The 25,303-nt window shown below is 36.2% G+C and overlaps 4 protein-coding genes across 5 annotated transcripts; 2 read left to right on the top strand and 2 right to left on the bottom strand.

The window, feature by feature from the left end:
- Positions 1–1,409: 1,409 nt before the first annotated feature.
- LOC21390598 (calcium-transporting ATPase 1, endoplasmic reticulum-type) lies at positions 1,410–7,335 on the top strand. The gene is made up of 9 exons (XM_010094709.2): positions 1,410–1,511; positions 1,745–3,192; positions 3,626–3,698; positions 3,788–3,909; positions 4,571–4,852; positions 4,979–5,356; positions 5,667–5,776; positions 6,085–6,313; positions 6,421–7,335. The coding sequence occupies exons 2-9, from the start codon at positions 1,777–1,779 to the stop codon at positions 7,003–7,005; spliced, it is 3,195 nt and encodes a 1,064-aa protein (XP_010093011.1). The 5' UTR covers positions 1,410–1,511; positions 1,745–1,776; the 3' UTR covers positions 7,006–7,335.
- Positions 7,336–8,526: 1,191 nt separating this feature from the next.
- Positions 8,527–9,281, bottom strand: LOC21390596 (histone H4). The gene is made up of 2 exons (XM_010094707.2): positions 9,186–9,281; positions 8,527–9,087 (listed from the first exon to the last, which is right to left on the bottom strand). Exon 2 carries the CDS (start codon positions 9,058–9,060, stop codon positions 8,749–8,751), a length of 312 nt encoding a protein of 103 aa, XP_010093009.1. The 5' UTR covers positions 9,061–9,087; positions 9,186–9,281; the 3' UTR covers positions 8,527–8,748.
- Positions 9,282–13,224: 3,943 nt separating this feature from the next.
- LOC21390595 lies at positions 13,225–16,582 on the top strand. 2 transcript variants are annotated; one of them, XM_024163363.1, is made up of 6 exons: positions 13,225–13,710; positions 13,858–13,905; positions 14,041–14,121; positions 14,627–14,781; positions 14,864–16,062; positions 16,204–16,582. In XM_024163363.1, the coding sequence occupies exons 1-6, from the start codon at positions 13,297–13,299 to the stop codon at positions 16,329–16,331; spliced, it is 2,025 nt and encodes a 674-aa protein (XP_024019131.1). In that variant the 5' UTR covers positions 13,225–13,296; the 3' UTR covers positions 16,332–16,582. The 2 variants fall into 2 exon arrangements, with proteins under 2 accessions (XP_024019131.1, XP_010093008.1); XM_010094706.2 differs by having other exon boundaries at positions 13,828–13,905.
- Positions 16,583–22,596: 6,014 nt separating this feature from the next.
- LOC21390594 (zinc finger protein CONSTANS-LIKE 2) lies at positions 22,597–24,900 on the bottom strand. Its single transcript, XM_010094705.2, has 3 exons — positions 24,433–24,900; positions 23,935–24,108; positions 22,597–22,976 (listed from the first exon to the last, which is right to left on the bottom strand). Exons 1-3 carry the CDS (start codon positions 24,841–24,843, stop codon positions 22,788–22,790), a joined length of 774 nt encoding a protein of 257 aa, XP_010093007.1. The 5' UTR covers positions 24,844–24,900; the 3' UTR covers positions 22,597–22,787.
- Between the last annotated feature and the right edge of the window lie 403 nt (positions 24,901–25,303).

Genomic DNA, 25,303 nt, shown 5'->3' with positions numbered 1-25,303 from the left:
ATCAAAATTACTTACTTAAATGTGTGACTGTAGTGAGACATAAGAGTTATCGCGATGCTCGTGGACCAGTTTACGATGTCTCCGTTGTTGATGTTCGATAAGCAGGCCACGTGAAATTGGTCAGGGTCTTCATACCTCAATCTTTCGTGGACGTTTGGTTCATGAATTCAGAATTATTCTCGATTTACGTATATTTTTTGTGAAAAAAATACTGTAACGAGTCACAAATTATAATTCAAACTATAAGACGAATTCTCATATCAAACACCTCAGAAGTCTGCGGAGTTTCTTCTTGATAGTGAACCACACGGATCCTAAGCAGCCAGAGGATATAATTCAAACTATAAGACGAATTCTCATATCAAACACCTCAGAAGTCTGTGGAGTTTCTTCTTGATAGTGAACCACACGGATCCTAAGCAGCCAGAGGATTTTTTTTTCTTTTTTTTTTGGGTGCATTAGTGCGTTTATTGTAGACTATACTTTATGTCATAACTATAAGCCACTTTCCCGCGAGCTAGTTCTAAAGTTGTAGCTAGAATGTTCGACCACCCTCGCTTATTGTCTCATCAATCACCTAAAAAGCCACTAATTCACCGACTCTCTTGCGAGCCAGACATAGGAAAGTCTTGCTTTTGACGTTTCAAACTTCTACTATTTAGCAACAACACCAATCGCAATATGGTTCACGTGGACGTTTAATTTATCGATTCGGAATCATGATTTAAAATTATTTTTATTTTATATGTATTTTTTGTGAAAAAAAAATACTGTAACGAATCATGAATTATAATTCAAATTATTGTACGAATTCTCTTTCTAAACATTCCCTAGATGATCTAAATTCTAAGGCCGCAAGGAGTGAAACTTTAGAAGATTATGAGAGAATTCAGAAATATTTTCATATAAACGGGAAATAAACAGAATATGCGGAACTGTAGCAAAAAAAGAAAAAATAAAAGGAAAAAAGAAAAACCGCCTCTTTTCTTAATCACGAGGTAATGACCAAAGAAACTTCAATAATATATTTTTTAAAAGAAAAAGTATACGCCAAAAGCATATTCCGTATGGAAACTAAACAAAATAATAGAAAACGAATAAAGAGCAATTAAAAAAAAAAAAAAAAAAAAAAAAAAAAAAAAAAAAAAAAAAAGAAAACGACAGTACCACGAAACGTCGAAACCCCACCACAACCAGCCATATAATGCTCCGCTTTTAGTATGGGAGCGAGTAAGCAGAGATCATCCACGTGGACACTTTCTGGGGGCCCACATGCGCCGATCTCTAAACCTTTTCGATTACGTGGCGCGTTATCATTGGTTGAACTTGATGGAATCCGGTTGCGTGTACGAGCATTATAGCAGGCGTGCGAAGCAGTTGAATCGCTCCCATTTTCCCCTCTCGCCAATATAAAATTTGTCTTCCCTGACAACAAAGAAGCATTTGGATCCACTCTCTCTCTCTCTTTCATGACTTTGACGAGAAACAAGATTTAAGCGCACACAAATCTGGTAATCGATTGAAAGCTTCGTTTTTTATGTTTTTGATTTTTCGATTTTTGCTTTACACTCTACAAAGACGGTTGCTTCAGTGAGATATTGAAGCCTGTTCTGATTCTCTCGCTTTGTTGCCTTTTTCTTTTCATTTCTTTTCTTTACGGTTTTCTTAGTGGGCAAACAGGCGGTTAGGGTTTCGTGTTTGGGAAAAATTTTCATTTGATTCTGTGGATTTATGTCTTTTTTAGATTTGTTTGATTTGGAGTGAAGCTGAATTTCGATGGGGAGGGGAGGCCAGAACTACGGGAAGAAGGAGAATTTGGGCGGCGGCGAGCCGTTGGATGAGGGGGTTTTCCCGGCGTGGTCGAAGGACGTTCGAGAATGCGAGGAGAGATTTCAGGTGAATCAGGAGTTCGGATTGTCGTCCGAAGAGGCGGATCGGCGGCGGAAGGAGTACGGATTGAACGAATTGGAGAAGCACGAGGGTCAGTCGATCTTCAAGCTGATTCTGGATCAGTTCAACGACACTCTGGTGAGGATCCTCCTTGTCGCCGCGGTGATCTCCTTCGTTCTCGCCTGGTACGACGGCGAGGAGGGCGGCGAGATGGAGATAACGGCGTTCGTGGAGCCGCTCGTGATCTTTTTGATCTTGATCGTGAACGCGATTGTGGGGATTTGGCAAGAGAGCAATGCCGAGAAGGCCCTGGAGGCTTTGAAGGAGATTCAATCTGAGCACGCCAGTGTTATTCGCGATGGTAAAAGAGTGGCTAATTTGCCGGCCAAGGAGCTTGTTCCTGGCGATATTGTGGAGCTTAGGGTTGGGGATAAGGTGCCTGCGGATATGAGGGTCTTGAGGTTAATTAGCTCGACGGTTCGGGTCGAGCAGGGGTCATTGACGGGAGAGAGTGAAGCGGTGAGCAAGACTGTTAAGGTTGTCCCGGAGAATTCTGATATTCAGGGTAAGAAATGTATGGTCTTTGCGGGGACGACTGTGGTAAATGGGCATTGCATTTGCTTGGTTACTCAGACGGGAATGAATTCGGAAATAGGGAAAGTGCATTCGCAGATCCATGAAGCGTCTCAGAACGAGGAAGACACCCCATTGAAGAAGAAATTGAATGAATTTGGGGAGGTTCTGACGTTGATAATCGGTGTGATTTGTGCGTTAGTTTGGCTTATCAATGTGAAGTACTTTCTCAGCTGGGAATACGTTGATGGGTGGCCTAGGAATTTTAAGTTCTCGTTTGAGAAGTGTACCTATTACTTTGAGATTGCAGTGGCATTGGCTGTGGCGGCAATTCCGGAAGGTTTGCCTGCGGTTATCACGACATGTTTGGCACTTGGCACGCGCAAGATGGCTCAAAAGAATGCACTTGTTCGTAAGTTGCCCAGTGTTGAGACTCTTGGTTGCACAACTGTGATCTGTTCTGATAAAACAGGTACTTTGACCACAAATCAGATGGCTGTGTCGAAGCTTGTGGCAAATGGTTCTAGGGCTGGTACTCTCCGAGCCTTCAATGTGGAAGGAACAACATACAATCCTTTCGATGGGAAGATACAAGATTGGCCCGCCGGCCGAATGGATGCTAATTTTCAAATGATTGCGAAGATTGCAGCATTGTGTAATGATGCCGGCATTGAACAATCCGGGAATCATTATGTAGCCAGTGGACTTCCAACTGAGGCAGCTCTGAAGGTGAAATGAAATAGCACTTGCCATTTTCCCCTTTCTTCTACTTTTTGGTTAGTCTAGAAACTAGAATTTGTAGTTAATCTTTAAGAGCTTCTTTTAATCAGATAGAGCTTTCACAAGGGAAAGAAATGTTAGATTATATCCAGTACTTGGTATTATATGATATCCCTGCCTGTCATCTTATTCATCATCTTGCAGTATAACCTCTAAGACAGCACTTAAATTGCCTCATCACGAGGAGTCGGCGTTATGTTTTTACTGTTATGGATCACATTGTCGTATTTCTTAGCTTTGGCTTTGCTTTGGTGAACTGTCTTCGTTTTCTCAGTCTTCTTTGTAGATGTCCATTATTTACAAATTACTGATTGTAAGAAAATTCTAAAGAAACTTCACACCACAATAAGTAAATATTTATTTATTTTCTTTGTTGTTTCAGGTTCTCGTTGAAAAGATGGGACTTCCTGAAGCGTTGAATATTGGTTCAACTTCAGGCCTTGGTGATGTGCTACGTACGTTCCTGCTTTAGTCTTGAAATTTTCATACTTTCTTTTCTTTGGGTGCTAATATATTTTACTCTGGCAATCTTGCCTTTTTAAAGGTTGTTGTCAAGTATGGAACAATACTGAGGCTCGAATTGCAACTCTTGAGTTTGACCATGATCGTAAATCCATGGGAGTCATTGTGAGTTCTAGATCAGGAAATAAGTCCTTGCTTGTCAAGGTGCGTTCTCTTTGTCTTGTCGCTTATTTGGATTTCTCTTCCCCTCTCTCTTGCTAGTTTTATTTTTCTTTTTTTTTTCTCCATGTCCTTATTATGCCAAATTGGCAAAGTAGAGTGAAAATCTTCCCTGTGGATACTCTGATGATGATATTAGGACATTCTGAAAGTGATTCAGAGAAAAACACGAACGTGGTTCAATTTATAATAGCATTAGTCTAACTAGTGATGCTGGCTCGGAAGTGATTGGCAGTATAGTAGTAGTACAATTTATAATATATAATTTTTTTTAATTGAAAAATGCCTTTCAGTTAGAAAAAATGGACATTTATCCAATTCTCTGCAAACGTGAAGCTCGTTAGTTTATTATGCAAAAAATCACTTTGCTGTGAAAAAATATTTGGAACATCTTACAAATGCTTAACATGAAAGTGAAACTTCTTTTCAACTGGAATTTCAACTACACATTTTGAAAATTACAATCTTACCGGGCTATGTATTTTGTGCATGTATTTTGATGCAATTTGAGTTGTAAGAGTTGCCATTTCGATACTTTTCATTATGTTTTACTTTTATTGATTTTTTCTTCTCCGTCCAATTATTTTGCTCATTTTGTGACTATGATACATTCTTGACTAGCTACTTGATGAAATAATCATGGCAGGGTGCGGTAGAAAATTTATTGGAGAGAAGCTCATTTATTCAGTTGGTTGATAGTACAATAATAGCATTGGACCAAAATTCCAAAGCTCTAATATTAGAAAGCCTTAATGAAATGTCAACAAGTGCATTACGTTGTTTGGGTTTTGCATACAAGGACGACCTACCCGAGTTTGCAACTTATAATGGCGACGAAGACCATCCAGCTCATCAGCTTCTACTTAATCCATCAAACTATGCTTCAATTGAGAGTCAACTTATTTTTGTTGGTTTTGTTGGGATAAGGGTGAGCTTCCCAGTGTCTAATTGTTTTTCATATTTTTATTATTATTATTATTAGTATTTTCCCTTTTTTCCTTTTTCCAATTATTGAGCGTATAATAATGGTGGGTATTCCTTATGAATTTTAAAGGACCCTCCTAGAAAAGAGGTTCGTCAAGCAATTGAGGACTGCAGAGCTGCTGGAATTCGTGTGATGGTTATCACAGGAGATAATAAGAATACTGCTGAAGCTATTTGCCGAGAGATTGGAGTTTTTGGACCATTTGAAGATATTAGTTCAAGAAGCTTAACTGGAAAAGAATTCATGGATGTTCATGATCAGAAAAATCATTTAAGACAAAGTGGAGGGCTCTTGTTCTCTAGGGCAGAACCAAGACATAAACAAGAGATAGTGAGGTTGCTCAAAGAAGATGGTGAAGTAGTTGCAATGACTGGTGATGGAGTAAATGATGCACCTGCGTTGAAATTGGCTGATATTGGGATTGCTATGGGAATTGCTGGGACAGAGGTAAACGAACTATGATTATTTACCTCTTTTTATACATTTGGTTTATTTTGTGTGTTGAATGCTTTAATGAGAGAACCGTTAGACTTTTATCAAATCAGATTGCAATGTGTTTTACTGTGTTCCCATACATAGCTGTGCGGTCTCATCTCGTTTCTTGGCCTGACTATACTCTTGGTTGTCTTTGTACACCGTGTTTAACTTGAAAAGTGCACTTGATGCTCAGAATCGAAGTATAGTCATCGATCACCAAATTGATGGGAGCTTGCGTTCATGTTTCTTGCTTTGATCTTTTCTTATTTCCCCACTGCAGGTTGCGAAGGAAGCCTCTGACATGGTGCTAGCGGATGATAATTTCAGTACGATAGTTGCTGCTGTTAGTGAAGGAAGATCTATTTACAACAACATGAAGGCTTTTATCAGGTTTGGCTTTTCTCCATCAAAATTTAACAAGTTCATATTCAATGTAGCCGTCTAAATCTAGCTGTTTCTAGGTATCAATTTCAAACATTACCAAATAAACATCATCAAAGCTTAGCTATATTCGCCTCACTCTCTTGGCCATTGTCAAAGTTCATCCTGATCTTTGCTTGGCAATAGACATTGGGGACGAATTCCATTAGAAATTATAGAAATTCATTCGGGAAGAATGATATCAGATATTTAAAGCAATTTAATACTATTTTATTTTGTTTCCCCTACCCCACCTTCCTTGCCTACTTTGTCTGCAGGTATATGATTTCCTCAAATATCGGTGAAGTTGCTTCGATATTTTTAACTGCTGCTCTAGGTATCCCAGAAGGCATGATTCCTGTTCAGCTTCTCTGGGTCAATCTTGTCACTGATGGACCCCCAGCAACAGCTTTGGGATTCAATCCTCCAGACACAGATATAATGAGAAAGCCCCCTAGAAGAAGTGATGATTCCTTGATCACCGCCTGGATTCTGTTCCGTTACCTGGTACTAACATCTAAATCTTATATGCCGCATTTAAGATGTAATTCATTTCGGAATTTTCTCAGACTTTCCACCAAAATATTTAACCATACATCGTCAACCTGTCACAGGTGATTGGGCTTTATGTCGGGATAGCCACAGTTGGTGTGTTCATCATCTGGTTCACACATGGCTCATTTTTAGGCATTGACCTGAGTGGAGATGGCCATACACTTGTGTCCTACTCTCAGCTTGCAAACTGGGGTCAGTGCCATACATGGGAGGGATTCTCAGCGTCTCCCTTCACAGCAGGGTCCCAGGTTTTCAATTTTGATGCAAATCCTTGTGAGTACTTCCACTCAGGCAAAATCAAAGCTTCAACTCTCTCACTCTCTGTTTTGGTGGCCATTGAGATGTTCAATTCCCTTAATGCTCTTTCCGAGGATGGAAGTCTACTGACAATGCCGCCTTGGGTTAACCCATGGCTCCTTTTGGCTATGTCCATCTCCTTTGGCCTGCACTTTCTGATCCTCTATGTTCCGTTCCTCGCGCAAGTATTCGGCATTGTTCCTCTCAGCCTAAACGAATGGCTTTTGGTGCTAATTGTTGCACTTCCAGTAATAATTATCGATGAGATTCTCAAGTTCGTGGGCAGATGTACAAGCGGGTTGAGGAATTCTAGAGCGAGGAGAGGGTCAAAGCACAAAGCAGAGTGAGCTACAAGCGTCTTCTAATTGGAGAAGATTGATATAAGCAGAGAGCCTCGGGGGTTTCAACATGGTTTTGAACTGGGTCCTGCTATATAACCTTCATTCTTTTCAATTTGTGAGGGTTAATTTGGACTTTAGTTAGATTCGTTAAAAACATAATTCAGACTTTTTTCCACATTAAAATCGTTGATCAAAGGTATTCTTTTTTCCCCTTTCTTTGAAGTGGGAACTTTACCTATAATTCGGCAAAATGTCTACTGTACTAAAATGCGTTTACAATTAATGTTTTGTCGAGTTACATTTTAAATGTTATTATTGGATTTGCACTTAGATGCAGCTGCTTTTCTTTACCAACCGAAGTTTTACATGCAGGCACATTAAAGCAAATATGCTTGATGTGGAATAAGGTTACAGATAATTTGGAATTTGAGATTTATGTCTATTTACACTCGATATTTAATATTTAATTTATTTCTCACTACTAAGTTATTGTTCTTTTATTGATATGTTATATTTTCCTGTAAAATTTAAGCTAGTGAACGTAATTTCAACTAAAATTTGGTAGTTGATTAGATTCTCCTTTTTAGTTTTTTTCATGAGATGGAATCTCTGTTTGCTCTCTTTAAGTTTTTAGCTAGTGATACCCTTTTTATTATTTTTATTATTTTCCTCAATTCCATCTTCTCTCTTTGTTCTATATCAATTGATACAAGAGCCTAATCAATACTTGATTAATAAATATATATATATATTTACAATTGATACAAGAGCCTAATCAATACTTGATTAATAAATATATATATATTTAAAAAAAATCAGATTTTGATACTACCACTCGTACCGCACAACTCCTAAACAACTCAAAAGACCTGCGATCTACAAAACCTATCAGTGAAGCATAAATCGTCACAAAATAGCATACCGCCTCGGACAACCGCGACACGCGTCTTCACAAACTGTTGGCCCATCCAAAGACCAAATCCCAGCCACAATAGACCACCAAAACTGCCTCACACTACCAACCAATAGTGGAAAACACTTCTATAGACCTTCCTAAAGTTGTTTTTTATGCTCTCGCCTTCCAAACTTTTGCAGCAAGTGCTCAAACATCCTGTACATTCTTCAAACCTCCTTTTGAAATCCTGTTCCGAGTCCTCTAAGAAGGTAACAAGTGAGTGTATTTGAATCCATTTCATTTCAACTCTTTTCCAACTTCCATTATTTCACGAGTTCAACAGCACGATGAACCATGTTACTTCTATCATTTGACTAATAGATTACTCTTTACTTTCAAACCTTTAGCCCATTCAAGGATAAAACTTGCAAGTTCTTTACTTTATCGAGCACCGTGCCTGGTGTTAAATCGCTTGAATGTCTGGGCATATAACAAAATTAATTCCACATTCAAAGAGTCATAGCAAAAACCTAAAATGAAAAGCTCTGATAGAAGTAAGATTCAGAATTATCAACTTTTGAATCTGGCGTCCAGATTGAAGAAACGATAGAGCATTTTTAAGAAGATCGAAATTAGTACCAACGAAACGCATTCAAATTCAATTCACAATCAGCTGCAATCCTGAGATTGAACTACAGAGAGACTTCTGATACAACGTTACCCACCCCCAAACAAACTACATAGCAACTAGTAATTACAAACACAGAACGCTACAAAACACTAACACCCCACCCACCAAATCCCCAAACTCGGACGAAAATTTCTTGACAGCAAGACTTTTCAGCACAAGGACCTTAACCTCCGAAACCGTAGAGAGTCCTGCCCTGCCTCTTGAGAGCGTAAACGACGTCCATGGCAGTGACGGTCTTCCTCCTGGCGTGCTCGGTGTAGGTGACGGCGTCGCGGATCACGTTCTCCAAGAAGATCTTGAGAACTCCTCTAGTCTCCTCGTAGATCAGTCCGCTGATACGCTTCACACCGCCTCTGCGAGCAAGACGGCGAATCGCCGGCTTCGTGATGCCCTGGATGTTGTCTCTGAGGACCTTCCTGTGACGCTTGGCTCCTCCCTTGCCCAAACCCTTGCCTCCCTTTCCACGGCCCGACATTGTCGATCACCTTTGGATCTCACAAATCTGCACCAGAAATGAGAAATCAGAAGAGATTAGAACAAATTTCAGATTGCAATTTGCAGAGAAGAAGATTTGGGGAGAGTGAAGAACAGAGGGAAAACCTGGAATTTCGAAATGGATTGGATTTTTAAAGGAGAGAGACTGGGATTTTTTGTTGCTTCTGAAGATGGGTAGCGAATTTGTGTATTTATAGCTGGGGTTTGAGTTTGGAAAAATTTTATGGATCCGTTGAAGGCTTTGGAGGGCGGTTTTGAACCGTTGATGGTTTTACTTTGACGGCTGTGATGGATTATTTCGGTGAGTGCGGATCGCTGACGTGGTGGATCTTTTTTTAGCGGTTTTCTTGTGTGTTTTTTTTTTTTTGGGGGGGGGGGGAATGAAATCCCGTTTTCGTGTTTCGATTTTGGTTGTGAAAAGTTGCGCGGGATGGTTGGCTCGTCCGTCAAGGCCCATATCTTTTGAAACCCCAAGTGTAGTCCAATCCAAATGAGGCTTAAACCCAGGTGAACTATAGCCCAACAAAAATTATTCTATTTACAAATAACATTATATAAGCTTGTGGTTTTTAAAATATTTTAAAATATATATATTTCAATTTAATTCATATAAACATGTCACATATAATTATTTTCACTTAAAATCACACATGAGTTCCAACGAAAATTGAGTGAATAAGAAAGAGAATAATGCAAGGAATCTTTATTAATCCCTTTGGATCAATTCGTGCGTTATCATTCAATTGCTAGAAGGTAATCAAATGTAACGCTCAACTTTACTCAAAAAAAAAAAGAAAAAGAAAAAAGTAGCGCTCAACAAAAAAAATTTGGACTTAATTTGTGTATAAGTCGGAGAAATTGCATTACATAGCATTTTCCATAAAACCTATGGATAGAAATAGCATGTTTATATAACTTGAACCAAAAAAAAAAATAGAAATTTTGATCGTAATGGGGTAATGGGATAAGATAATATTACTAAACTTACCTTAAAAGTATATAGGTTTAGAATTTTACCCCTTATTATTAATTAATACCAATTTGTAATACAATTATTTGATTAAAAATAATATTAATCAAGAAAGGTAAAAATTAAGAGATGCACTTTAGAATTTGTCAAGATTTCTCTAATGGTAACATACGACTGTCTCCAAACGACAAGAAGATTGTCAAATAAAACAATTGCATTGCCTTCTTAGCTCGCACATGTCGTTTTCACATGACGGACTACATTTGTGATGTTTGTGTCGTTTGAAAGAAATTGCCGCAATTAGAAGCTGCTGACACTGGTTTGTTAGCATGAAATTTGTCATTTAACAAAGCGTCTACTATGGCTAGTAGAAGTTCTCAAAACAGATGAGCAAAGGCAAGAATAATAGTTGTGGAAAAGCAATTGTTGGAAGAAGAGTACCAACAATGTTCAAAGCAATGTGTCCAAGAATTTACTACGTACTATCTTAAAACTATTTGTATTGATAAGTCTTATCAATAAAATTACGAGTGTCTCGTAAAAGAAATCAAGTGTCTCGTCATAAATAAATCTGTTTGTTTTGTTTCCTAAGATTACATAATAATTATTATTTTCTCTTTAAATAGAAAAAGCATTTTAGGGTTGAATTTTTAACTCATGGTGCTTGAATTTTGGATAGACCACCCGCGACCACCTGAAAATATCAATTTTTTACCTGATGCCCGACCCGACCCGTCTAAAAAAGTTGGGCCGCCCGCCCGAATTTTTTTTAATATTTTTTAATTTTTATAATTATTAAGTTAGTTTGTGTTAAAATTTTATAAAAATTAAAATCAACATTCAACAGATATTATTAACACAATTGAATAAATTAATCATGTATATTAAATTCATAATTCATGATTGTCTCGTTAAAAATCTTACCAAGAAAAATTCAATTGTGATAAAAACTTGACAAGGAAAAAAGAGTGCAATCATTTTGTGACGAATTACAAATTTTACAAAATTACAAAGTTATTCAATTACAAATACAATGTCAAAAGTAAATACATATTTATAAATTACAAATTTACAATTTAATTTGAAGTTGAAGGATCGTCTTCAAAATTAAATGTTAATCAATTAAATTCATCAATCCATTCTTGGCTTGTCGGCGAAATTGTATCCTGTAGACGTTGATCGGCCCGATCCCAATCCTTAATGCAAACTAAGGCTTCAACAATATCCCTTTGCATTCCGGTGTTCCTCAAGTATTCTTCATGTCGTACTGAAGGCTTGTTCGGATGAAATAGTGGAGACTGGGATCGAAAATATATCCATTACCAATCGAGTTAGGATTGGCCAAGTTAATGCATGTGCCCTCCACCATTGAACTAAGTCAAACGATTCTGCCGTACCGTCGACTACTAAGCCTTCACTGAGGTACGCCATAAACTCGTTGAAGCTATCACCGCCGCTACCACTACCACTTGTTGACAAAGATTCACTCCCAGCTTATGTTTGAGTTGTCTTCTTCTTTTTCTTCAACCCGAAAACATTCAAGAATGAATGCGGGTTTTCGTCTTGTTGTTGCGGTTCCTGTACTCTAGGAGGTACTATAAACCTAATCTCATATTTACTATAGATCGAATATATTTTTTCCTTTATTATTGGATATTGGTCCGAATAATTGATGCCTAAAAATTCACCTAAATTTTCTAAACCACTTTCTAAACCTTCTAATTTTAATATAGGATAAAAAATAGTACCTAAACCATACAACAAAGACAACTTAGACCAATATTTTATAAATTTATTTTCCATAGAATGGATAGGAACTCTTAAGATTGGATCATCCCTTAATATATCATTGTCAATTAGGATGCTCTACAAAACTAAGTGGTTGATCTAAAGCAGCTATCATTCGTGCAACTTCCATACGATCTACTTGCGGATCATATTTCCAAGTGGTTAGACCACCGGTTGCGCGATCAAAAGATAATTGTGTTTTGGCGGAGTTCGGATCCGCCGGATTGGCTAAGCTTTTGAAGACATTTATCGGAGTGTATTCTCAAGTGTGTGGTGCCGTGAATAGTGTCACATTGTAATTTAGATAAACAATATTTACACTAAGCTATATGTTTAGTGTTACCTTCATTGTCGATCTCCTCAATTATGTCGAAATGATCCCAAACTATCGAGGTACGCTTGCATTTCCTCCTAGAGGTTGCAACACTTGCAGACGCAGTCACATTGGCACTCGCCGCTTCTCCACGACCTCCAGTACATCCACCAGGGCTCGGATTAGTAGATTCTTACGTAACAAATTCATTAGTGAAAAATTGCCATTCTTTCACGTTGTGTTGGGCATCAACGGGAATACCACTATAACCAAAAAGATTCATTATAAAAAAATAAGAGCGATTTGAGAGAGAGAGCTTTAGGATAATGTGATAGTTTTTAGAAAAATTGTGATAGAGATTTGAGAGATTGAGAGAGATTGAGAGAGATTGAGAGAAATTGAGAGGGATTAAGAGAGTTTGAGTGAGAAAAATGTGTGGGGGATGTGGGGTATTTATAGGAAAATTGTTTGGTTAAAAAAATTGATTTTTTTTTTCAAAAAATTCCGGGTGCAATGGCTACTTTAGGGTTTCGGCGGGTCGGGTTCGGGTGACAACGGTAAAAAAACTAGCCGTTGGACGGATTTTCGGGCATTCGGGCAAATTTTGGGTTTCATGCTTATTTTTGGGTCGGGCACTAACGGTCAAAATTTTGGCCGTTTCTCGAGCAATTCGGACAAATCAGGCTTGGCTGAAAAAATTTAAAAAAAACTCCGGCGGACGACAATTGACGGCGCCACACGGCAACAGGCTCTGGTGTGGTGACTAAATTCGGGCTACTCAAGCCCGAACTTAATTTACAACTTTGAACGGATCAATATATAAATCTACATGCTGAGTCTAAAAAATTTGAGCCTCAGACCTGCCCACCAACCCAAAGTTTCACCGATACTCCTGGATTTGGATCGTATCTATTTATCGATACTTTCTGGCTCTGCATACTCTAAAATAATAATAATAATAATAATAATAATAATGCCGCAATTATTAAAACGACATGCCACTTTCAACTTAATAACAAAACTTCAAATAAAAGGACTAAAAGGTAAAAACCCCTCCAATTCATCTTCGCCACTCGGTGGCTGCTCAAGCCTTAAACCCTTTGTTGAGATTCCACACCGCCCTCTGTTCCGCCAATAGCACCGCCATGGCTTTCTTCGACCTCAACATTCCTTTTTCGGAATCGTCGCCGTCCGACAAGGCGACACGCATAAACCTCGCGACGACGGCCATGGAGCTCGGCTACTCCGGCGTCGCCTACAACCGTACGATCAAGGGCGTCATGTCCGATCGCGACCGTTGCTCCATTCCCCTTCTCACCTTCTCCTCTCTCCTCAAGCTCTCTCCCTCTCTCTCCTCCTCCGTCAACTTCCACCGCGACCTCCTCGGCGTCCCACGCGCCTCCCCTTTCCGCCAGTACACGCGCCTCACCCTCGTCGCCGATAATCCCTCCCAGGTCCAGGCTCTCAATTCCGGAAACCCTATTTTGAAGACCTACGATTTGGTCTCCGTCAGGCCGATGAACCAGACTGTCTTCGACCAGGCCTGTGAGAAATTGGAGGTTTGCAGTTGGATTTTTTAAGTTCTGTTTGGTTGCTCGGAAAATTTAGACGAAAGGGAAAATTTTGTTGATATACATATATATATATATATTTTGTTTTATTCGTAATTGACATAGGTACATATGATTGCGATCGACTTCTTACAGAGGCTACCTTTCCGGTTGAAACCGTCCATGGTCAAAACTGCTATCGAGGTTGTGTTCCTTACTGAACAAGCACATACAGTAGAAAAATTAAGTAAAAAAATTTACAGGAAAATTTTCCCAAGAAAGTTTTTGGCATAAATGTTGAAGCTTGGAATTTATGTAGATTTGCCATTTTATTTGCAGCGTGGAATATACTTCGAAATTACCTATTCCGGTCTCATTGCCGATATTCAATCAAGGAGGCAAATGATAGCAAATGCTAAGGTCAGGTTATACGAATAACATTACGATGAAATATAGTCTTATGTATTTTAACATATAAGTTATATTTACAAGAACGTTAAGAATGGTTAATCTTGATTTGACTGTCTCCGTGGCTGAATTTTGGTCATGGATTATCAATTATTGGTAGTACTATGAGTATCAATTTGGATGCTATAGTTGCGAGTAATGAATAATGCCATTCGAAAACTATTACAAATTAGGGGTGTGTTGCATATTAGCATTCAAAGAGCAAAGCATATACAGGAACCTTTAAACTGGTAAGAAATGGTTTTAATTTTTTACATGGCTATATCCATGGTTGAATTCCTTAGCTGTTGGCCGACTACGTAACTGTCATGAATCATGTTGTAGTTGAAACTTGAAAATAATGAATATGCCTTTTAGAATGGGCAGTGTAATAAGCTTTTAGACTTTACTTGAAGTTGAGATCAGTTATGCCTGTGTTTGTCTGATTATCTCACGTGTTACACTGCTGAACTTTCAGTTACTGGTAGATTGGACTCGAGGAAAGAATCTTATCATCTCTAGTGCTGCGCCTTCTGTGTATGAATTGAGAGGACCGTATGATGTCGCAAACCTATCGTCTTTACTTGGGCTCTCTATGGAACGAGCTAAAGCAGCTGTCTCCAAAAATTGTAGGTATGATGACTTACAAATACCTCACAGTCATGTTGGCATAGTGTTTAATGAGCTGGAAACGTTCTATTTATATGTATTGCAGGACTCTTATAACTAAAGCATTGAGGAAGAAACAATTTCATAAAGAAACCATCAAGGTTGAACTGATATCATCTGGAGAGCAAGCTGACTCCAAATCTTGGTCTAGCGATTTGTTTAATTGGGATCCCATCTCTAGTGGTGAAGGTGATTTACTCTTAGATGATCTTGCGAAGTCTTTTGCTGCTTCCAGTGAAGTGTCAAAAAAAGCAAAACCCATTGATTTTAATTCCATTATTGGTAGCATGCCATCCCATGGCTTTCAGTTCAAGAGTTTGATATCTAGAACTCAGGCCACACCCCAGGCACCTGAGAATAGCGAATATGTTGATCTTATTGGTAAACCGACAAAATTGCCAGGTTCAAGTGATGGTAATTTAGAACGGCACAACAGGATTGGTCTTCCTGAAACAGGTCTAACTTCAGTAGACAGAGTCCCATCTAAACTTCAAGCCTTAGAAAATCAACATTCCCCTATTGTAGTTCCTGAACCAGGTCTAACTTCAGTAGACAAAGTCCCATCTGAACTTCAAGCCTTAGAAAACCAACATTCCCAGATTTTAATTACTTGTGGTGCTACAAAAGCTTTGTCAGATGCTATGGAAATTGAAATTCCTACAACAACTGCGGAGCCAGAATTAAATAATTTAAGTCACTCCACTATGAATATTGACATGATTAGAATGCAAGTTCCGGACTCACAATCACGGAAATCTGTCAACAAGTCTGAATTACATGTTAGTTTACCAGATGAGAGAGGAACACTTACGGCTGACATTGTGTTGGATTATGCTTCTCATGTTGATTCTAAAGAAGAGACTTCCATTCCATCCAAAGATAGCTGTCTTCATGCTCCTAGTGAAGAAGAGAATTTGAGAAGTTCTAGTATAACACCGGAAGCAATAGGTCACGATCTGATGGAGGAAGATTCGAGTGACCTAGATATGAAAAATGAAGACACATCTTTGCCCTTTATTAATTTGTCTCCGGATGAACAGTATACAGATAAGGGACATTTTGAGGAACCCGAACATGATCCACCTGCAGTCACAGGTCATGCTCCCCCACTGGAATCTGATGCGGTAAGAGTTGAACATAATCCAGTTGTAAATAGCGGACCACCGGATGTGACCACGGAGGATCAACAGCACGGAAAAGCTGATGCTGAAAGTAATCACGAAATCTTGCTTCAATCTACATCAGGTAAATATACTCTGTCACAGTCGTGAAATGCTTCGTTTTACATAACTGGGCGTGTGTTCCTTTATGAAATTGTTTTCATAGTGCTAAGATCTAGTTCGATTTCACCCGAAGTTTTGTTATTCATATTTGTATTTATTGCAGGTAATACCAAAGCAAAAAGAAAGGTACCTCGTCGAGCTACATTACTTCCTCTCAAGCGCAGGTTGAGTTGTTCACCTTTCAAGAAGAAGCCCCACAGAAGAAGCAAAAGCAAAATCAAGATGGCCTAGTTTTGCAACGGCTTTGTCCATATGGAAGATTTTCAGGTCTCTGTCATTTGTTGAACAGACGTTGAACGGAGAAAAATCAGATAACATCCGCAACATAGGCAAATTCATTTAAGTATTTCGAGTTTATTTATTTATTTCAAAAAAATACTTATTCGAGGTATTTAAGAGCCTCACAAATTTTGTATGAGTGTAATTTGGCAATATCAGCGTATCTATTTTTAAGAAATTTTGTACTTTAAAGCATTGAAGAATAGCACAGGGATTTCCAAATTTGAGTAAATTTCTTGGTGCCTCGAAGGTGTTCTCCTTCATCAGATTTGATTACGAACATGGTCATATGACAACGTTATTACTTACAGGTTTGCTTTTTCTAAGCGGGAAAATAAGTAGTTTGTAGTGCTTCAGAAACAGTGTCAAATCACAGGGTTGTCTGGTAAAAATTTGAACTTTTAACTTCTGAGAAACTTGTTATCTAGTTGTCGAGAAGATGAATAGGACTAGACATAACAAACACATACACCAATGCTGTCCATCTGCATGCCAGTATATATCCGTTACAGATATACTCAGTGACTTTTTTTTTTTTTTTTTTTTTTTTTTAATGAAATCATTCTTTATGGAACAATGTTGACATCTCAAAAGAAGGATTTGATTGCTAATGATCAATAGGTCAAATTGCATATAAAAGAAAAGAGAGTTTGATTCCACATTGTATTAAAAAAAAAAAAAATTTGATTCCACAATAAGAAGGAAGAATGATTTGCTTAGATGAACTGGTGGCAAAGCCGTAATCAACAACCACAATCATCATCAAACCATGGCTTAGTTTAGTAGTATTGTAGATTTTGAAAAAATTGCTTTTCATTGTGCTGAAAGAAAAAACAACTGTTATAAAAAACAGTTGAGTGTTTAGTAAACTATAATTATAGTAGGTGTGCTGGTTTCAAAATCAGTGTAATAATGTTTGATAAATTAAATTGCTGTGCATAGTTAAAATATACGACTATATTATATTATACTATAATATAATATATATAATTACACTATAATATATATTTATTATTCTATATTTAATATAATACAAAAAACTATTATTATATAATATATTATATAATTATTATATAGAATATAATAATATTATTAAAATAATAACTGAAATAATTAAAAATAAATATTATATTATATTATACTATACTATAATATATATAATTACAATATAATGTATATTTATTATTATATTTAATATAATACAATAGAACTATTATTAAATAACATATTATATATATAACTATGATATATAATATAATAATATTATTAAAATGGTTAATATAATTACAATATTATAAAACATATTATAATATTACATAAGAAATATTAATATTTCAATTATAATATAATTAAAAATTACAACTATATAATAATATTAGAATTATAAGATTATATTCATATTTAATTATATTAATTATTATATTATTATTATAATAAATATAATTATATCAATATAATTTAATATATAATATTATTATAAAATAATAATTATAATATCATATTATACTTATATTATAATTATAATATCATATTATTAAAATAATTATAATATCATATTATATGATAAAATAATATTATTATAGTTATTAATATAATTATGATATTATTTGTTGCAATATTATATTATATTATATTAGATTACGATTTTGAATTTTAATTTGAGAAGATTGTAAATTTTAAATTTTATTAGGGGTATTATAAGTATTATGAAAGTTTCATTAATTATACTATGTTGATTCATGTACAATCTATAAAAGCTAAAGTTGTCTTTAGACTGTTTCTAATTTTGACTATAGATTCTTAAAAAAAATTTAAAAAAATACTTTTGTGGAGATTTTTTAAATACTAAAATCAACTTCTACTACAAGTAGAAGTTGATTTTAGAAGAAAAAAACAATACCAAACTAAGTCCATGTACTCTTCTCTTTTCCAAACTAGTGGGGGTTCCATAGGGATTGGGGAGCTTATTAATTACACTTATTAAGCAATGCTTTTGGACAAAATAAAAAACGCAATAACTCGAATCCACAAAGTTTGTTTTTTCTTTTTCCTTTTTTTTTTTTTCTCTTCTGGGTACCCACACCTTATTTTGCACTGGACGAACAATGATATAATGCTTTCCTTTTCTGGTGGTATGAAAAATATTGCCCGTGAACATTTAAAATATATATATATATATATATATATATATATGCTTTCTTTGAATGATTGCAGGATTAGTCTAGTAGTAATTATATATTTAACTCTTAATTTTAATGTCAAAGTCTAAAGTTCAAAACCCGATCCCAATAGTTCACTCCCAACACTGATATGCTTCAAAAGTTAACCGCCCCAAAAGATAAGTGTTCTACGATTCTGGGGTCCACAAACCACAGTGGTATTTTCCAAAGTGGTCTACAATATTTCAGCTTTTCTACCAGGCTTTTGGAGCCTTACTAGATTTAAAATACGGTGGCTTTGTTAAGATTTTTGTGTCATTAATGAAATCAAGACATACACTTAGTGGGTAACACACTGCCGGCCGACAAAATATCGAGAGGGCCGTTCTCCTAATAAGCCTTAGTGAACATAGCCTTTGATTAAACAACGGAGAACATATAGTTAGCTTTTGATTAAAGACAACAAATCCCCTCTAATTTTCTCATGATTAAAGTAACATGTGACCGACCGAGTAGAGAGTAAAGAGATTAATGAATTAATATTATTAAATTTGCATTGGTCACAATATTGGCTTTGCCTATAATTAAAGTTGAGATATGAGCGAGTCTGAAGATGGAAGATGCTACTTGCAATTAAGTGTATCGTTTCTTTTCTTCTTTTTTTTTTTTTTGTCAGAAGTTAAGCCTTCGTATATAATACTATCTGAATAATCTCATTTTTATAGCTGTTTAGTTCACTGAGTTGAGTTTTTAATTCAAGTTGAGATGTGATTTTATATGAGAATTTTTTACTGTAACAAAAAAGTTAGATGTGATTATTTCTGAGAATACTGTAGTAAAACTTAAATCAATCAAATAAACAGAGTGTGTTTGGTATACATTATTATAGAAAGAGACAGTTGTTTAATTCACATACTCTCTAGTAGTCTCTTCTTATGCATGAGCATATTTTAACTTTGGGTGGGCTGTGTGGTTTTCCCTCAAAGAATTGTCTGTTCGTTGGCCACAAATCCTTAAGAGACTAATATAATGGACCGAATGAGTAGTGTAATTGAAGTGGATTCCGTCTAGTTCTAAATAGAGTTTAAAGAGTTTGCTTGGGCCTCCCTTATTTGTTGCAACTTTTAAAATGAATGGTTACGTCAACTCCTACATCGATGAGCTCTTAAGAGAGGGCATTTTCTTCCAAACAGGGGAGAATGATGCAGAAGCATATGTAATTTAGTAATTAGAAGAGAAGGTATTGGAGATAGCCCATTTTTCCAAAAATATAACTTTTGATTTGAGTTAAGGTGTATTTGAGTATGGTTTGAGTTGAGACTCTAATTTGAGTTTGTGTTTAGATGTGCACATTTTGAATTATGGTTTGAATTAAGAATCTATTTGAGCTTATGTTTGAGCGGGTCAAAACTTGAATTTGTCTTTGGATAGTATTTTAATAAAAACTCAATGGTGATGGAAAATTTTAATAAGGTATATGAGTGGGGTTTTATTTATCTTTTCGTTGTGAACGCAGATTTTAACCTAAACTCAAATTTTAACCCTAAATTTAAGTTAAAACTCAGGTTTAAACTCAAATTTTACAAAAGAACATGAACATTAATAAAGTTGTAACTTAAGTTTAAACGTTTTTTGAGTTTGGGTGCAAATGAACAACTCTAAATTTCAGAAAAAAAAGAAGCTATTTAGCTCGTTTTGCTTACTTAAAATTAGGGGTGAGTTTAGGTGGTTTAAACCTCAAAGAAGTGCCTAACCTATCCGTTAAGTGCGACAAATTCATAAGAGAATAAACGAGTAGTGTTGGCGTAGATTTTCGAATACAGTTCAAATAGACATTTAAGGAGTTTGAGTGTGTCTCTTTTATCTGTTGTAATTTCTTTGAGGAATCCTACACCCTTCTCATGAGAAGATAGAGCTTGAGGATACAGGATATGGTCAACAAGCTCCACGCTGGTTGAGAGTATTCATGATATTTGATTCCATATATATATGCCCAAAGGATTAGAATTCGGATGAGTTATTCGAACTGAGGAAGGAATTCATCTCACTTGTAATCAATAAAGTATTCCCTTTTAAAAAAAAAAATAGCAAGAAAGAATGCCCAAAAAGAATACTCTAGACTAACATCCCATATAGAAAGTAGGAATGAGAACTTTTTGGCCTTTAGAATTTAAGTTGGATATTTCTATTCAAGAACAAAACTAGTTGAAATATTCAAACAATTTCTTTCTATATGTCCAACATGTGATGTTTCGTTTTCTACTTTACTATATTTTGTACTGTAATGATTTTCTTATGAGAGCAACATAAGGTACACAGATTTAGGAAAAAGAGTGAAATGATTTATCGTGCTTATAGGTATGGCATTAAGAGGAAGCATAGGGTCTACTTAAAGTACATGAACTTGGGCACAACCAAAAAAGTACATAACTTGGTGCTCCACCTTATTTTCCAAGCCATCATTCGTGAACATTAATGTTAATCAACCACTTTATAGTCATTTCGTAAATATAAGAAATAAAAAATAAAAACGCTTTATAGTAAATGGTAGTGATAATCATGCATGCCATTCATTTCACTTCTTTGATTATCAATTTTTTTTGCAACAGGCTAAACACTTTTAACTTTTCTTTACTTTTGATTAATGATAGGTTGATTGAGATGACATCAAACTGAAAAAAACAGTGATCCAGGAGGACTACTTTTTATCTTTCTATAAGGGGTTTTTTTTTTTTTTTTTTTTTTTTTTTTTTTAAGGGGTTTTTTTTTTTTTTTTTTTTTTTTTTTTTTTTTAAGTGTTAAGGCAACTAGCTATAGTGCGTGATAATGAACTTTGTGCCGCAAAACTTGCATATGGTAAAATAACTGATCGTGAATAACTTCTCACTACCAAACAATATTACATGAGATTTAGATGCATGATTTGATAGGCAACATTAGCTAGGGCGTGTGCCTGTCCATGTCTTCCTTCTCTTCCAACAATTCTTATCTCTCCTGAGCACCATCACAAGCGAACCCTATCCTTGCAACCAAAATGGGTTCACCATTAATATATATGTGTGTGCGTGTGTGTGTGTATATATATATATATATATTATATGTATGTGCGTGGATTAGTTTGATCCTCTTCACATAGCCAAAAACTTGAAATAACGAATCTCCCTTTTTCAATAGTGTAAATAGCTTTTAGCTCGACAGATCGCCCTCAACTACTACTATAAGCTAGCAGTAGCGCCTTATACCAAAGACCATAGAACTTAACAAAGTAGGCCTTTCTTATAAAGTTTTAAATAAATTTGGTACCATAGAGTTAGTATATATATAGCTAGGGAAATTAGTAAAATAATGGGAAAGGTCCAATTAATGTTGAGCACTTTAGAACACTGCATAAAATTCCTCGTTATCACAATTTTTACTCTTCTAGAATTTTGGAGATGGTGACCATCACCATATCGCCATTAAGTTTACTCTTTTCGCTGGCCCCTCTTTCCTTTCTCAACGATGGGGACTTCGGTTTTCATCTTTTTCAAATCATAAAGTTATCGGATAAACTTTAACTAAAAGCTCTTTAATATATATCTGCATCCAATACTTTATATATTGTGATGTGAAATAACCTATCTTTCTCTCTTTGTTGACTCCATGATTAGAATCCAATAGAAGAAGACACTAACAAGTTTGAGGTGTATATATATGTTAAAACGCCATGTTTATGTATAATATATATATATATATATAGGTATAGTTTTAATGGTTACTCTAATATTTACTCATTAAGTGATTTATTTTAACCATAAGATATTAATCTGACGGTCATAATAAATTAAACAGTTGACTAAAAAATTTTATGGCAATTAATGAAATTAGATTCTTATCACGTCACGTCATCAATTTTTATAGTTAGTGATAACCATCAATAGAAACGTACCATTGAAAACTCTTCTATATATGTATATATGTGTGTGTGTACGTTTCGTCACATATAATTAATTGCCTAATAAAATATCTTCACCCTTAAATAGGAGACTTGAAATCCATTGAAATCCACATTGTGGTTGAAATATTTATACAATCAGCTATATATACAAATGATCATCACCAACTTTAAGCTAATTAAACACATTGCTTAAAGTGCATTATACAAGCCCAACAATAACAGCAGACTAAAACTTATATGATACATATGACTGCTAAAATTAGCATGCAGGGACGCTAACTTAAATTAGTATTCCTTGACTAGCTAGCTAGATTAAGGAATTAGGTTTGAAGAGAGAGCATCCAGAAAGTTGATCCAATTTTCGTCGTCGTCCTCGTCTTCCTCTCCACCATTAATGTGGCTCCACTGAGCTTGAGAACTCTTCTGATCAATTTCTTCGTTCCTTGCAAATCGTCCTCTTATGCGCGGTCGACTGTCTGCCAATGTTTTCCTACAAGCATACTGAAATTGGAGAAGTACTTCAATTTTAATAATAATGTTTATATATATATAGAAGCCTCAATTCACCAAAAAAAAAAAAAAACACACACACAAAAGTTATAAATTAACAAGGGATAAAATGCATGTATTGCTACTTAAATTTGATAAATAAATATGCAGTATAAATTGATTACTGCCTAATGGTGGGCTCCTTCGCCTTTTCTTAGTATTTCTAAGAAGTTAACAAATCGTTACATGGGGAAGTATACACTTAAAGTAGAAATTGCAAATATCCAGAAAAATAAGATTTGAGTGAGTGATTTTGACAATGGAACTCGCATACACAAAAAAACAAAAATTAGTCATGTGATCAGTAGAAAATGAACTTGTACATATGGAGAAGGTCCACAAAATTTGAAATATATAGTGAGAAAAACTGTATTTGGCTTTAGTATTGAGTATTCCTCTTTCATATATATACATATATATATATATATGTAAGTAATTGCGGCTCTCATAGTATGCGCACTAAACCATAAGTGAAGGCGTGACATATGAGCTCATTTTATTGGCTTAAAATTGGCTCTTTGGCGCTGAATCAGCCGCTAAACCAATTATATTTATTTGACTAAAACCCATGACAGAAATATTCTACTATATGTTACATGATCACAATTTGAATCAGTTTCTAACTGAAAGTCATGTATAGTTAGTTCACAATTAAATTACCAGCTCTTATCATTCATATCTATAATTATTTCAATAGAATTATCATTCAATATATGTACAGTTATATAACTGTATTTGTAAGTCTCAAAGCACAAAAATATGAGTGCACGTCTATGAAAAAATATAAAAAAAAAATAAAAAAAAAATTCCGGCATTATATAGAATAAAGAGGTGAAATAGAAATATACGGAAGAAAAGAATGATCAATCATAGGGAAAAATAAAATAAAAAGAAAAAAAGAAAAATAAACCTTAATCTTCTTGTTGAAGTTCCTCTGGTTTCTCTTGCTTCTATACCTCTCAATTCTCTCCCTTTTCTCCTCCTGACTGTAACGACAGGCTCTGCTCATGCCTTCGATGATGGCGCTGCTCTCGCTCGATAATGGACTTTCTGATCGATAACTATGTTGCACCATGTTAATTCTCTGCCAGTATACGCATTAATATATAAATTGTCAGACCATCATATATTTATTAACTCAATTAACCACTTATTTTAATTTAACACATGCTATATATATATATATATATATACGTGCACACATAACTAGTCTCAGGTGCAAAATTTTTTTCCAAGTGTACCAAAAAAAATTGCATGTGAGTATCTTGTAATAATCAGTACGCGCTGCACTTAACCATAATTAGGCGAGTACGTACTTCCATAATATTTGCATGATTGAGAGAACAAAGTTGTAATTAGGAACTGGAAATCAATTAGTGAATTGTATATATAGTTTAGGTCATCTTACCTGCAAGTCCCCGGTGCTGTAGACCCTCCTCACGGGGCTGGTCTCGGCCGAGTCGAGCAGCTCGGACACCGACGAGAGGACCCGGTGGGCCCCATTCTTCTGGAGCGAGTGGCTGCTCACGCTCCGCTGAATTAGGCTCGTTCCCTGATCAGCAGACCAGCCGACTGAACTCGGCGAGCTGTAGCTGCTGCACGCGCTGCTGCTCCCAGCCTCCGAGCTCAGCAGCGCCAACGAGTCCACCTCCACCGCAACCGCCAGCTGCTCATGATGATGAGGCTGCAGGAAAGGCAAGTCATGAGGCTGAAACATCAGAGGCGGCGGAGCTTGCAGGACCGGTACCGGATACTGCGAGTACTCGTCGCCGAGGGGGTCGGCGGCGCGTGAGAATGCGGTGGTGTCGTATCCGTACATGGCGCGTGGGGTAATTAGAGAGAGCGAATTGCAAGGCAATTATACAAAACTATACTTCTGAATGATGGAGATGGGTAGAGAGTTGGGGGGGTTATAACTACTTAAATGCAGAAAGTCGAGAGGAGTGAGAACGCTTGAAAGGGATGAGACCTGAGAAGGGAGGGGACCCACCGGGAGCTGAGGATGACGTGGAAGATGACGTCATCTATGGTTCGGGCCCTTCGGGGTGAGGGAAAGCGTTGACCTTGTTATGTTGCTTTTGCCCTATGAGAACTGAGCGGCCAGGCCAGTTTTGGGCTACCACCACGCCGACCTCCGAATCAGCCACCAGGTGTCGGATTGCCATTGGCCGTAAACCAGCTCTCGATCCATCCATCATTATAAACATATATATATATATATATATATATATATATATATATATCTCTCTCTCTTATATTTTTTTTTTTTTCTCAAAAAA

Source organism: Morus notabilis, unplaced genomic scaffold, assembly GCF_000414095.1.
Source record: "Morus notabilis unplaced genomic scaffold, ASM41409v2 Scaffold299, whole genome shotgun sequence".
Classification (NCBI taxonomy): domain Eukaryota; kingdom Viridiplantae; phylum Streptophyta; class Magnoliopsida; order Rosales; family Moraceae; genus Morus; species Morus notabilis.
This window is presented reverse-complemented; position numbering and strand designations above follow the sequence as displayed.

What these genes read in the sequence shown, in the direction of transcription:
- LOC21390598 (XM_010094709.2), top strand. Translation starts at nt 1,777, where the DNA reads ATGGGGAGGGGAGGCCAGAACTACGGGAAGAAGGAGAATTTGGGCGGC. An exon ending in AGGCCTTGGTGATGTGCTAC is followed by an intron (nt 3,699 to 3,787) that starts GTACGTTCCTGC and finishes GCCTTTTTAAAG; the next exon opens with GTTGTTGTCAAGTATGGAAC. An exon ending in TGGGAATTGCTGGGACAGAG is followed by an intron (nt 5,357 to 5,666) that starts GTAAACGAACTA and finishes TCCCCACTGCAG; the next exon opens with GTTGCGAAGGAAGCCTCTGA.
- LOC21390596 (XM_010094707.2), bottom strand. Translation starts at nt 9,060, where the DNA reads ATGTCGGGCCGTGGAAAGGGAGGCAAGGGTTTGGGCAAGGGAGGAGCC.
- LOC21390595 (XM_010094706.2), top strand. Translation starts at nt 13,297, where the DNA reads ATGGCTTTCTTCGACCTCAACATTCCTTTTTCGGAATCGTCGCCGTCC. An exon ending in AGGCCTGTGAGAAATTGGAG is followed by an intron (nt 13,711 to 13,827) that starts GTTTGCAGTTGG and finishes TAATTGACATAG; the next exon opens with GTACATATGATTGCGATCGA. An exon ending in GCTGTCTCCAAAAATTGTAG is followed by an intron (nt 14,782 to 14,863) that starts GTATGATGACTT and finishes TATGTATTGCAG; the next exon opens with GACTCTTATAACTAAAGCAT.
- LOC21390594 (XM_010094705.2), bottom strand. Translation starts at nt 24,843, where the DNA reads ATGTACGGATACGACACCACCGCATTCTCACGCGCCGCCGACCCCCTC. An exon ending in ACAGCACCGGGGACTTGCAG is followed by an intron (nt 24,109 to 24,432) that starts GTAAGATGACCT and finishes GTATACTGGCAG; the next exon opens with AGAATTAACATGGTGCAACA. An exon ending in ACTTCAACAAGAAGATTAAG is followed by an intron (nt 22,977 to 23,934) that starts GTTTATTTTTCT and finishes CTCCAATTTCAG; the next exon opens with TATGCTTGTAGGAAAACATT.